General features: G+C 49.5%; 1 protein-coding gene across 2 annotated transcripts in view; it reads right to left on the reverse strand.

Moving 5' to 3' along the window:
- SLC5A10 (solute carrier family 5 member 10) overlaps nt 1-14,172 on the reverse strand; it is a 166,462-nt gene that overhangs the window by 141,976 nt on the left and 10,314 nt on the right. The window contains exons 2-5 of one of the 2 annotated variants that reach the window (XM_038763168.1): nt 11,598-11,669; nt 10,611-10,715; nt 10,359-10,418; nt 8,088-8,192 (exon numbers count right to left, since the gene is read on the reverse strand). In XM_038763168.1, the coding sequence (XP_038619096.1) occupies nt 8,088-8,192; nt 10,359-10,418; nt 10,611-10,715; nt 11,598-11,669 (342 nt within the window). The remainder of the gene's footprint in view (nt 1-8,087; nt 8,193-10,358; nt 10,419-10,610; nt 10,716-11,597; nt 11,670-14,172) is intronic. The other variant, XM_038763169.1, reaches the window with a different exon arrangement.

The following is a 14,172-nucleotide window of genomic DNA, read 5'->3' on the forward strand; positions in this document are numbered from 1 at the left end:
AAGTCCTTTTTCCTGCTTTCAAGGGGATCATAGACTTTAGGGGGCATTTCTCCAGGAAATCAATCCCTCAGTTGTCAGTCCCCCCAAATCCCTTGTGGTCTAAATGGGAAAGCCAAGGGTGAAGGGAGCTGGGGTACCTGTCAGGGTGGATGGGCTAACAGTAGCCCCGCAGACGAGTGGAGTCAAGATTCAAACCCAAGTCCATCTGACTTCCAGTCCCATGATCTATACACTAGGCCCTTCCAAGGCCAGGAATCCCCAGAGGACCAGAGTGGGCAAGACTGACTGCTCCTCAGTAAATCCTGCCAGGGGAAACAAAGCCAACCCCACAACACGCCACTCCTCCCCTGAGGGTCTTCTTGCCAGCAGCTCTGCCCCTCACGGAGGACCACCTTGCCAAGCTCCCTTTGGCAGCTTCCCACAGGGCATTTGTCAATCAGTCAAGTCAGACTTATTTATTGAGTGCTTACTATGTGCTGAGCACTGTACTAAACACTTGGGGGAGCCCAATATAACAGACACATTCCTGTCCAGAGTGCAGCCTCCTGGAGAGGAAAAGGACCAATGGGTGAGTGAAGTGAGGAGGGGCAGATATCTCTGCATCCCCTTCCCAGCCCCGGGGGTGGGCTAAGGTGTGAGCTCAGAACTGGCATTTTGCCATCCAGGATGGTCACTCCCTGGCCAAGAGGTTCCTCGCCCTTGTAATTTGGCCTTGGGAGGGGAAGATTGCAGGCACAATCCTGCTCATTAAAGATGTCTGTTGTCTGGGACAAGTCGGATAATTATACTGCTGCTTCCAATAAGGCTGGTGGGCCAGAGGCTTTTGAAGCCCGCTCCCCTGGGTCCCTGCACGAGGATCTTCTTCTATGGCCAAGGTCACCTCCCACGAGTTGGGGAACGGCTTTTTTCCGGGCTTCCTGCCTGCCTTCCGTCCCTCTACTCACCCCATCCAGACTGCAGGGTTTTGGGGAGCCAGCCCTCCTCAGTGTCTCTGGATTCACAATGGGGAAGGCGAGAGACTTCTGCGAGAAGCAGCGTTGCCTAGTGGATACAGCATGACCCTGGGAGTCAGAAGGACCTGGGTTCTAATCCCAGCTCTGCCGTTTGTCGGTTGTGTGACCTTGGGCAAATCACTTAACTTCTCTGGGCCTCAGTTTTCTCAAATGTAAAATGGGGATTAATAGTGTGAGCCCCATGTAGGACATGGACTGTGTCCAACCTGATTAGCTTGTAGCTACCTCAGGGCTTAGTACAGTGTCTGACACACAATGAACACTTTACAAATGTCATTATTGAAAAAAAAAACTTCCACAGGGATGTAAGGATATTTTCTAGCCTGTAAACTCGTTGTGGGCAGGGAATATGTCTACCACCCCTGTTATATCATACTCTCCCAAGTGCTTAGTACAGTGCTCTGCACACAATAAACGTTCAATAAGTACCATTGGCTGACTGACTAGCTATTCAACCCTCAACAAAACTCTCCACACATTAGTCCCTGCCTGGAGATTCCCTTCAGTAGGACCCTCAGCCAGTCAACAATGGGATGGATTAACCGTCCCAGTGCTAAGGGAAATTCTAGAGGAAGAATGAGATACAATCCCTGCCCTCAAGGAGCTTATCATCCATTGGAGAAGTTGGGACTGGCACCTCACACGAGAAACTAATAAACCTAAGCAAGAGGGGAAGCAAAGTAACATCGAAAGATACCAGAAACCTAGAATTTCCGATCACGTGGATGAGGAGGAGGATTCCCATCATGAACAACGATTGAGCCTTGGCAGTCCTGATGCAAACGTGCATGAAGGAACTGGTTATATTGCTCGGGGCTCATTCAGGACCACTAACCCTCTCTGATCCCTGCCAGTCACACTCCCCTGGGGCCCAGGGTGCAACGAGAAACAGAGAAGCAGCATGGCCTAGTGAAAAAAGCACGGGCTTGGGAGCCAGAGGGCCTGAGTTCTAAATCCAGCTCTGCCCTGTACTTGCTGAATAACTTTGGGCAAGTCACCTCTCTGTACTTCGGTTCTCCTGTTCTCCCTTGTACTTAGGCTGTGAGCCCCACGTGGGACAGGGATGATGTCTAGTCTAATTGACTTTTCCCTACCCCAGCACCTAGAACAGTGTTTGACACATAGTAAGCACTTAGCTAGTACCATGAAATGAAACAAAAAAGGAATAATCATCGTGGCACTTGTTTAGCTCTTACTGTGTGTCAAGCACTCTCCTGGGAGCTGGGGTAGAGATAAGATCATCAGGTTGGATGCCATCCAGCAGTGTGATAAGAGGCTGGCCCATCCCCAGCCAGAACTAAAAATGGCACCGACACTGCAAATGACAAATGTGACAACAGAGCTAAGGTTGAGGTTTACTTGTGCACAGGGGAAATGTGCTCACGTTCACACACATCCAACACTCCACTGCATTTTCATTCATTCGATCGTATTTATTGAGCACTTACTGCTTACAGAGCATGGTACTAAGCGCTTGGGAAGTACAAGTTGGCAACATATAGAGATGGTCCCTACCCAACAACGGGCTCACAGTCTAGAAGGGGGAGACAGACAACAAAACAAAACATGTGGATAGGTGTCAAGTCGTCAGAATAGAATTAAAGCTAAAGGCACATCATTAACAAAATTAATAGAATAGTAAATATGTACAAGTAAAATAAATAGAGTAATAAATCTGTACAAACATATATACAGGTGCTGTGGGGAGGGGAAGGAGGTAGGGCGGGGGGGATAGAGAGGTGCATGGATACACACACACGCGTGAGCAGATCACATGTAGCACTCACACCCCAGGCTCCATCACTCTCAGAAGCTCCAGTGTTCCTGGTTTCACTCCTCTTCTCTTCCCACATATTCAATCTGTCACCAAATCCTGTCGGTTCCAGTTTCACAACATGGCTAAAATCCTCCCTTTCCTTTCCACCCAAACTGTTACCAGGTTGAACCAAGCACTTAGCCTGTTCTGCCTTGATTACTGCATCAGCCTCCTTGCTGACAACCCCGACTCCTGTCTCTCCCAACTCCAGACCATACATCACTCTTCTGCCCTGATTATTTTTCTCTAAAACCACTCAATCCAGGTTTTCCCACTCCTCAGGAGCCTCCAGTGGTTGCCCATCCACCTCGGCATCAGACAGAAACTCAAATCCATTGGCTTTAAAGCACTCAATCACCTTGCCCCCTCCTATCTTATCATCTCACTGATTTCTTACTCCAACTCAGCCCACAAACTTTGCTCATCTAATGCCAACCTAGTCACTGCTCCTCCTCCTCACTGTACCTTGGTCTCATCTATCTCGTGCTGACCCTTCGCCCATATAATAATAATAATAATAATGATGATGGCATTTATTAAGCACTTACTATGTGCAAAGCACTGTTCTAAGCGCTGGGGAGTTTACAAGGTGATCGGGTTGTCCCACGGGGGGCTCACAGTCTTAATCCGCATTTTACAGATGAGTTAACTGAGGCACAGAGAAGTTAAATGACTTGCCCAAAGTCACACAGCTGATAATTGGCAGAGCTGACATTTGAACCCGTGACCTCTGACTCTTTCCACTGAGCCGTGCTGCTTCTCCTGACTCTGGCCTGGAATTCCCTCCCCCTTTATATCTGGCGACCCATCACTCTCCCCACTTTCAAAGCCTTATTAACATCACATCTCCAAGAAGCCTTCCCCAACTAAGCCCTCGTTTCCTCTACTCCCTCTCCCTTTTATGGCACCCTTGCATTTGGATTTTACCCTTTATTCACCCCACCCTCAGCTCCACTGCACATATGTACATAGCCACAATTTATGTATACATCTATCTTTCTATATCTATTTGTGTATATAGATATACAGGTATATACATCTCCTCCAAGAGGCCTTCCCTAAGCCCTCCTTTCCTCTTCTCCCACTCCCTTCTGTGGCATCCTGACTAGCTCCCTTTATTCATCCCCATCCCAGCCCCACAGCATTTATGTACCTATCTATAATTTTATTTGCTTATATTAATATCCGCCTCTCTGTCTCCTCCCCTAGACTGTAAGCTTATTATGGACAAGGAATGTGTCTGTTATATTGTACTGTCCCCAGCACTCAGTATGGTGCTCTGTACATAGTATGTGCTCAATAAATACGATTGACTGACTATATTCGTATCTGTCTCCCCCAGTGGACTCTAAACCCGTATGGACAAAGACCAGGCCTACCAACTCTGTTCTAGTGTGTTCTCCCAAGCGCTTAGTACAGTGCTTGACTGATTCTCTACGAATGTCACAAACGGGGAATGACGATGCTACAGCCGTGTGGAGTCCAGGGCCTTTCCCCAGGACCACCCCAGAGCTCCGGGCTGACACAGACCATCCTCGGTTGACCAGATGAGCTCATGGCTGTGGGGAGGGCTCCTATAATCACAGTGGTTGGCGTCAGAGTCCACTGACCAAAGCCCGTTGCTGGATTCCGGTCCCAGCTCTTCCCAGAATCTTTGACCTCCTTTACCTACCCAGTGCGTTCTCCATAGGAAGCCAGGCGTATGTGGACTGTTCAAAGGGAGCTGAGGTGACTCCTCTCCTGCCCACCCAGGTTTGCACTATAAGACAAGCCAGACAGCAGCTGGCGACGCATGATCTTCAGCCAGAAATAGACAGACAAGCCTTGGCCAGACCTAGAAGCCGGGGAGGGGTGGCCACCCTGGGAGGGGGAACAGCTGTCTGCTGGATGTTTGTGGTTCAGCCGAGGTGAGGTCAAGGCCTGTAGCCATGCAGGCAGCTACACTTCAAATAGCCAAGATAAAACATTCTGCCCGGAAGCCATAGCTCATTGGTGGCACCTCTCCTTAGCCCGATGTGAATATAATAATTAGTATTCTTAGCCTTCTGTTAGCAGCTTTCATCAGAATGCTTCAAAGCCCTTTACCGCCATTTATTATTCTGACCCTAGGTATTATGCTCTCCATTTTATGAGCAGGTAAACAGCAGGCCCTGTGAGGTTGCCTGAGACGGCTTGGCTACCCACCAGTGGTGGAGCCAGCTTTTAAAGCCAGGACTTCTGACTGCTGAAGACACCAGCCCCTCAGCCCCCCCAATACGATCCCAGCTGGATTCCTGACTTCCAAAGAATCCCCTGCATCCACTGTATTTTCAAAGACAACCTACCATCTGACTGAACATCCCCCCATGCTGGATTGGTATTTTTCTCCCTTCTTGGCAAAGGATGAAACTGAGACAGGGAATGATAAAGTCATTTGGCCAACATTATCCATCAACAGTGGCAGAGGTCGGATTTGAACCCAGTTCTCTGATCTCCCTGGTCTAGATTTCCCGTCGATGCCTTGACTGGGAAGATATTGCTGCTAAATGGTACAGGAAACTAATTGCACCTTGACGTGAGGCATTCTTGGAGTCCCACAGGGAGGAGAAGGTAGTATCTCCCAGAGTAGAGAGTCCCCCGTGGGACAGCCTCATCACCTTGTAACCTCCCCATTATTATTATTATTAGTAGTAGTAGTAGTAGTAGTAGTAGTAGTAGTAGTATTTTACTATAATGTTGTTGTCCTCCCTGGACCCCAGCTGAGTTCAGTTTGCCTTTGTTCTGGCCTCCTGATAGCCAGCCCTGCAGATTCCACTTATCATTATTATGGTATTTGTTAAACACTTACTATTTGTCAAGCACTATTCTAAACACTGGGGCAGATACAAATTAATAAAGTCAGACACAGTCCCTATCCCAGATGGGGCGCACACTCTAGGACCAGGTATTGAATCTCCATTTTACAGAAAAGGAAACTAAGGCCCAGAGAAGTGACGTGACTTACTCAAGGTCACTCAGCAGGCCAGTACAGAGTTGGGAGTCTGGGAGAATTTCTCCCTTCCTCCCAAATGCCTCAGCAGCTCAGCCCCGGAGAGGATGTAGACTTGAAAGGAAAGCTTGAGAGAAAGAGTTTCTTTGTTTCCCAGATCCTTTAGGCTGTTGCCAGGGGAGAAGTCAGCTGAAGACTATGAGACCTTCTGTGCCATTAAGTTGACACGTGACTATTGTTTTTAACACAGCTCCCCAGTCCAGACCAGCCCTATGAAGAGCTTTTTTACTCTCTGGTCCAGGTATCACGTGGAAAAAGTACAGCGAAGAGCATCTCCCCAGCACCTCAAACCCCACAATAAATGCACAAGTGCTTTCTCTGTCAGGCATTGTACTGAGAGAGAGAGAGAGAAAGAGAGAGAGAGAGATTGAATATGAATGACCTAGTGGAGTCAGAAGGACCTGGGTTCTAATCCCCGCTCTGCAACTTCGTTGCTGTGTGACCTTGGGCAAGTCACTTCGCTTCTCTGGGCCTCAGTTACCTCATCTGTAAAATGGGGATTAAGACTGAGCCCTACGTGGAGCAGGGAATGTGTCCAATCCGATTAGCTTTTATCCATCCCAGTGCATAAGAAACTGCTTAGTACATAGTTAGTGCTTAACAAATACCACAATTATTATTATTATTATTATTATCATTGTTACGGTTCAATTACTGACTTTGATTACTCTATAAATACTTTCACAACTGTCTGCTCTGTTGAAAGGCAGGCACCTTGCTTGCAGGGAATGTGGCATTTGCTTGTTTGGTATTTGGTATTTTCCAAGCGCTTAGAGCAATACACTGGTATTGCTGCCAGTGGGCCTTTATAACTGAGTCAGGGTTTTTATGACATTCGTTAAATGCTTACTGTGTGTCAAGCACTGTTCTAAGTGCTGAGGCAGAGACAAGATGATCCAGTTGGACAGAGTCTCTGTCCCACATGGGGCTCACAATCTAAGTCAGAGGGAGGAGGATTTAATCCCCATTTTACTGATGTGGTAACTGAGGAATGGAGAAGTCAAGTGACTTGCCCAGAGCCACACAGCAGGAAAATGGCCAAGTTGGGATTAGAACCCAGGTCCTCTGATTCCCAGGGCTGTGCTTTTTTCACTAGGACACCATCACTACTGCTTCTACACTACTACTACTACTACTACTACTACTACTACTACTACTAGTCGGGCTCATCCTGATGGTCAAGACGGGGTCAGAGGCTGAGAATCAAAGCAGCGTTTGTAATCTCCCCACTGAAGAACTGAGTTAGAGTCCTTTCAATCCAGTGCCCCAGTTAATTCATTCATTCAATTGTATTTATTGAGCGTTTCTGTGTGCAGAGCACTGTACTAAGTGCTTGGGAAGTACAAGTTGGCAACATATAGAGACAGTCCCGAGAAGCAGCGTGGCTCAGTGGAAAGAGCCAGGGCTTTGGAGTCAGGGGTCATGGGTTCAAATCCCAGCTCTGCCACTTGTCAGCTGTGTGACTTCAGGCAAGTTACTTGACTTCTCTGTGCCTCAGTTGCCTCATCTGTAAAATGGGGACTAAGACTGTGAGCCCCATATGGGACAACCTGATCACCTTGTAACCTCCCCAATGCTTAGAACAGTGCTTTGCACATAGTAAGCGCTTAATAAAAATGCCATCATTATATAGAAGGGGGAGATAGACAACAAAACCAAACAAGTAGACAGGTGTCAAGTCATCAGAACAAACAGAATTAAAGCTAAATGCACATCATTAACAAAATATGTAGAATAGTAAATATGTACAAGTAAAATAGAGTGATAAATCTGTACAAACATTTATACAGGTGCTGTGGGGAGGGAAAGGAGGTAGGGCGGGGGGGGTGGGGAGGAGGAGAGGAAAAAGGGGCTCAGTCTGGGAAGACCTCTTGGAGGAGGCAAGCTCTCAGTAGGGCTTTGATGGGAGGAAGGGAGGAAGAGAGCTAGCTTGGCAGATATGTGTGTCCTTCTTGTGTGTGTGGAGTTCATCTGAGTTAAGCTGAAGAGGAGAAGCAGCATTGCCTAATGGATAGAGCATGGGCTTGGGAGTCAAAAGGACCACTGACGGATTGACTGATTTATTGACTCCCTCCCTGGGTTGTGCAGAGGGCCATGGTGGGGCCCATCCCACCCCTGAGCCTTCTGGACCCCCACATTTGCCATCACCTCCAGCCCTCAGACCCCCAAGCAGTGAGGGTCCCCACTAGGGCCCAGGAGGATGAAGGGGGACCGGGGAAGGGCCACTCACCGATATCTTGGTGAAGACAGACAGCAAGAGCGACAGGACGGACAGATACACCCGGATCCTCTGTCCCCCGAACCGCCTCTGGAGGTACTCCGGCACGGTGACCACCTGCGGAGCATACACACCTCTGTACCTGCACAGCCCTGCCCACGGACCCCAGATCCCCTCCGTTCCCTGCCCTCACCTCAGGAACCATGAGCCAGAAGCCAAGTCGCTTAAACTAAGGTCTTCCCTACTTGGTCAAACCAGGCCTGGTCCTGAGCAAGAGGCTGACTCTAATGGGCTTTGGTCAGGACCCCAAAAAGACAAAGATCCCCAGGATGGGGGACGTCTGAGGTGACTCGGTGCATCTAACCCCTTGCATCGGGGGAGCCCTTTGGTGGCCCAGCCTCTCCGCAAGAGCAGCCCAGGATGGGGTAGTGGGAAGGGCAGAGGGGAGGGTGGTAGGTGTTGGGAGGGTGGGGGTGACGGAGGGGAAGTGAGGGAGGGACTGTAAGCTTTTTGTGGGCAGGGACTGTGTCTATTGTTTATTGTTATATTGTACTCTCCCAAGTGCTTAGTACAGTGCTCTGCAAATAATAATAGAGAAGCAGCATGGCTCAATGGAAAGAGCACGGGCTTGAGAGTCAGAGGTCATGGGTTCAAATTCCAGCTCTGCCAATTGTCAGTTGTGTGACTTTGGGCAATTCAATAATAATAATAATAATGGTGGTATTTGTTAAGCACTTACTATGAGCAAAGCACTGTTCTAAGCGCTGGGGGTGGGGGGCTACAAGGTGATCAGGTTGTCCCACTCGGGGTTCACAGTCTTAATCCCCATTTTTCAGATGAGGTAACTGAGGCACAGAGAAGTTAAGTGGCTTGCCCAAGGTCACACAGCTGACAAGTGGTGGAGCCGGGATTCAAACCCGTGACCTCTGACTCCCAAGCCCTTGCTCTTTCCACTGAGCCACGCTTAACTTCTCTGTGCCTCAGTTACCTCATCTGTAAAATGGGGATGAAGACCGTGAGCCCCACGTGGGACAATCTGATCACCTTGTATCCTCCCCAGCGCTTAGAACAGTGCTTTGCACATAGTAAGCGCTTAACAAATGCCATCATCATCATCATCATCATCATCAATAAGTGCTCAGTAACTACAATGGACTGACTGACAGCAAGGACCAAACACAGGAGTGTCACTGCCTGGAGAGACAATGGGACAGTCCTTCCCCCAACAGGCTCTCTGAGGGCTGAGCGTCCCCAGCCCACCACAAGCCTAGTCTCTCAAGCTCCTGACTAGTATGTGGTAAGATAAAGTGTGGCTCAGTGGAAAGAGCAACGGGCTTTGGAGTTAGAGATCATGGGTTCAAATCCCGGCTCCGCCAATTGTCAGCTGTGTGACTTTGGGCAAGTCACTTAACTTCTCTGGGCCTCAGTTACCTCATCTGGAAAATGGGGATGAAGGCTAGGAGCCCCCCGTGGGACAACCTGATTACCTTGTAACCTCCCTAGCGCTTAGAACAGTGCTTTGCACATAATAAGTGCTTTAAAAATGCCATTATTATTGTTATTATTATTATTATTATTATCTGAGTCACAGCCAGGGAGTCCCTTTGGCCCTCTTGCCTCTCCCACTAGCCCTTCCTCCTAGACGGGTGTGGATGGGCACACACACACAAACATCCTTCTCAGAGCCCTCTTCATTGCCAACTGTTTAGGAGCCAAAATGAAATCAAACCAACAGAATAGAAGGAAAGTGGCCCAAGGACCCTCTCTCCCACTGAGGCCCTCCAGACACCCAATGGCCAAGATCCCAGAACTCTTTGGACCTGGGGTGGGGAAGAGCTTCAGGGACATTCAAGGTTCTTTCCCTTTTTATTTTTTTCAGTGTTATTTGTTAAGTGCTTACTATGTGCCAGGCACTGTACTAAGTGCTGGGGTTAGTACAAGCTAATCAGATTGGACACAGTCCCTGCCCCACATGGGGCTCACAGTCTTAATCCCCATTTTACAGACAAGGTAACTGAGGCACAGTGAAGTGACTTGCCCAAGGTCACACAGCAGACAAGTAGTGGAGCCAGGATTAGAACCCAGTTCCTTCTGATTCCCAGGACCGTGGTCTATCCATTAGACTCCACTGCTTCTCACAGGCGAAAGGTCAGGATCCCCGAGCAATGGGGGCTCTGATGGTGACCTCCTGGGGAGCCCCCAGCCAAAGTCATCCCCTCTGCCCCTCACGCCAGCCCGACCGGCCACGGGACGGGTCGTCCTGATCCGGGGCAGGGCACTCACCCCTGAGGAGATGTAGACGGGCACGAACACCCAAGCCAGGGCCAGCAGCACGTAGGTAGCCTAGGGAGCAGCAAAGACCCAAGCCCAGTGTCAGAAGCGGGTTCCTGCCCCAGCCAAAGCCACGAAACCCCCCCATTCCACTGCAGGGCCGAGACCCAGACCCTCAGACGAAGGACCTGGGTCCTTACCCCATGGGAGAGACGACCCCTTGTGCGACAGCGAAGGCCCGGCTGGGGTCGGCGGGAGACTTACGTTCCACTCGAAGCCTGCCACTGCCAGGCCGCCCGCAGCGCCCGCCCCTGCCAGTCCGATGAACAGCCCGGACCCTTCGCTACTGGCAAACAGGGAGGCACCGATCTGCAAAACAAACCCACTGAGCTGAGCCCAGAAGAAGGGCCAGCCCCGGGGCCTCGCCACCACCTCCAGGATGGAGACTGGTCCCGTCTTAGGGGAATGAGGTCCACGCAGGGCATCTCGGGGCTCTAAATCACCTTGGCGCTGCTTCCAGACCTCCTCACAAAACCACCACCTCCCAAATCCTCTCCCCTCAGTCAGTCAATCGTATTTATTGTGTGCAGAACACTGTACTAATTGCTTGGGAGAGTACAACATAACACATAGCATCCTGACACATATAGCTCCTTCCAGCCCCCTTCTCTGGGTCCCCTTTGTCTTCCCCCATTCCCTCCTTCTGACTTCATCTTTCCTCCACCATTTCCCTACATTTCTGGCTTCCCCAAATTCTACAACCTCCTCAGCTCTGCCCTTGGGGGATGTGGAGGGGAAGGAGGAAGGAGATATTTATTGAGTGCCCATTGCTCATTGTGAGCAGGAAGTGTGCTTGTTCTATCGTTATATTGTACTCTTTCGAGCGCTTAGTAGAGTGCCCTGCACACAGTAACTGGTCAATAAATATGATGACTGATTGCAAGGCACTATCCTAAGCGTCTAGGCTTTGCCCTGCTCAACAGGGAGGAATTGAAGGATGGCTGAGGAGCAGGCATTGAGAGAGGGAGCTGGGAGTGAGGCTCAGTTGCAGTGGCAGGAAGTTGGCGGCTGGGAGTCGGTGGGAGCAGGGGGAGCAGGAGATTTTAGCAGGGGATCAAGAAGTTGGGGGCTGGGAGCGGGCCCAGAAGAAGGGCACCGAGGCCTGGCGGATCAGGAAACGGGCCCGGAGAGAGAGAGGGTGAGGGCATCTGGCTGAAGGGGGTGGGGAGTGGGGGTTGAGGAGACACTCACCGGCCACCAGGCCACATTCCTGCCCGCGAGGAAATATCCGCTCACCGTGTCCGTGCTCACTCGGCACGAGGCCTGCAATGATAGGGTAGCGTCGAAGTGCGGCAAGGAGCGCCGGAGTGGCCTCAAACTCAGGGCCCGCGCTAAGGAGACAAAGCCTCGCCAGCCCCCCAGGAGGGGTGGGGAACAGACCAAATCTGGCCCAGCCTGTCCTGGGCCCACTGCCTGCCAGCCTCGTGGCCAAGATGACCGGTGGTGACCCCAATCAATCAATTGCATTTATTGAGCGCTTACTGTGTGCAGAGCACTGGACTAACCACTTGGGAAGTACAAGTTGGCAACATATAGAGACGGTCCCTACCCAACAGTGGGCTCACAGTCTAGAAGGGGGAGGCAGAGAACAAAACAAAAAATATTAACAAAATAAAATAAATAGAATAGATATGTACAAGTAAAATAGAGTAATAAATCCGTACAAACATATACACATATATACAGGTGCTGTGGGAAGGGAAGGGGGTAAGGTGGGGGGGGATGGAGGGGGGAGGAGGGGGAGAGGAAGGAGGGGGCCCAGTCTGGGAAGGCCTCCTGGAGGAGGTGAGCTCTCAGTAGGGCCTTGAAGGGAGGAAGAGAGCTAGCTTGGCGGATGTGCGGAGGGAGGGCATTCCAGGCCGGGGGGATGACGTGGGCAGGGCGTCGATGGCAGGACAGGCGAGAATGAGGCACAGTGAGGAGGTTAGCGGCGACAGAGGAGCGGAGGGTGCGGGCTGGGCTGGAGAAGGAGAGAAGGGAGGTGAGTTAGGAGGGGGAGAGGTGATGGATAGCCTTGAAGCCGAGGGTGAGGAGTTTCTGCCTGATGCGTAGGTTGATTGGTAGCCACTGGAGATTTTTGAGAAGGGGAGTAACATGCCCAAGATGGGGGCCTGGAGTTTGTGGGTAAAAGTCACCTCCTGGGGTTGGAAGGGCCACACTGATGGGGCAGCTGAGGAGCCGGCACAGGGAAATCCTGTGGTGGGACCGTCAGGCTGAGGCACGTGGACGGAGGCCCCCTGTGAGGGGAACTCGGCTGTCCCTGCCCCTCCCCGGACAGGCCAAGTGGCCGAAATAAATTAACTATAGTACCTGTTAAATGTTTACTATGTGCCAAGCACTGTTCTAAGGGTTGGGATAGATATAAGTTAATCAGGTTGGATACAGCCGCTGTCCCACTTACTAATAATTGTGGTGATTCCTAAGTGTTTACTATGTGTCAGACACTCTACCTTGACTTCTCAGTGCCTCAGTTTCCTCATCTGTAAATTAGGGTTTAAGACTATGAGTCCTATGTGAGAAAGGGACTGTGTCCAACACAATTATCTTGTATCTACCCCAGTACTTGACACATAATAAGTGTTTAACAAATACCATTAAAAAAAATCCTCTTCCCTCCAACTTAGATTGTGAGTCCCAGATGGGTCAGGAATGGTGTCCACCTATCTTTCATTCATTGAATTCATTCATTCAATCGTATTTATTGAGCACTTACTGTGTGCAGAGCACTGTACTAAGTGCTTGGGAAGTACAAATTGGCAACATATAAAGACTGTCCCTACCCAACAACGGGCTCACAGGCTAGAAGGGGGAGACAGACAACAAAACAAGTAGACAGGTGTCAAAACCGTCAGAATAAATAGAATTATAGCTATATGCACATCATTAATAAAATAAATAGAGTAGTAAATAGGTACAAGTAAAATAAAGTAATAAATATATACAAATATATACAAGTGCTGTGGGGAGGGGAAGGGGGTAGGGCATGGGAGGGCAAAGGGGAGGAGAGGAAAAGGGGGTCTCAGTCTAGGAAGGCCTCCTGGAGGAGGTATCTTGTATGTTCTCCAGTTCTTAGTACAGTGCCTGGAACATGGTGTTTAATGAATACCATTATCATTAGTATTTACTAATAATAATAATAAATAGCTTATAAAGCTAAAATTAAAAATTATTATAAGCACTTAGGACAGTGCTCTGCACAAAGTGGAAAGAGCCCGGGCTTGGGAGTCAGAGGCCGTGGGTTCTACTCCCAGCTCATTCATTCAATTCATTCAATCGTATTTATTCATTCATTCATTCAATCTATTTATTGAGCGCTTACTGTGTGCAGAGAACTGGACTAAGCGCTTGGGAAGTACAAGCTGGCAACAATATAGAGATGGTCCCTACCCAACAGTGGGCTCACAGTTTATTGAGCGCTTACTGTGTGCAGAGCACTGTACTAAGCGCTTGGGAAGTCCAAGTTGGCAACATAGAGAGACGGTCCCTACCCAACAACGGGCTCACAGTCTAGAAGCGGGAGACAGACAACAAAACATGTGGACAGGTGTCAAGTCATCAGAATAAATAGAAATAAAGCTAGATGCCCATCATTAACAAAATAAATAGAATAGTAAATATGTACAAGTAAAATAAATAGAGTAATAAATCTGACAAACATATTCTCCTCCACTTGTCTGTTACGTGACCTTGGGCAAGCTGCTTAACTTCTCTGGGCTTCAGTTACCTCAACTGTAAAATGGGGATTAAGCCCCACGTGGGACAACCT

This window comes from Tachyglossus aculeatus, chromosome 21 (assembly GCF_015852505.1).
Source record: "Tachyglossus aculeatus isolate mTacAcu1 chromosome 21, mTacAcu1.pri, whole genome shotgun sequence".
Lineage (NCBI taxonomy): Eukaryota > Metazoa > Chordata > Mammalia > Monotremata > Tachyglossidae > Tachyglossus > Tachyglossus aculeatus.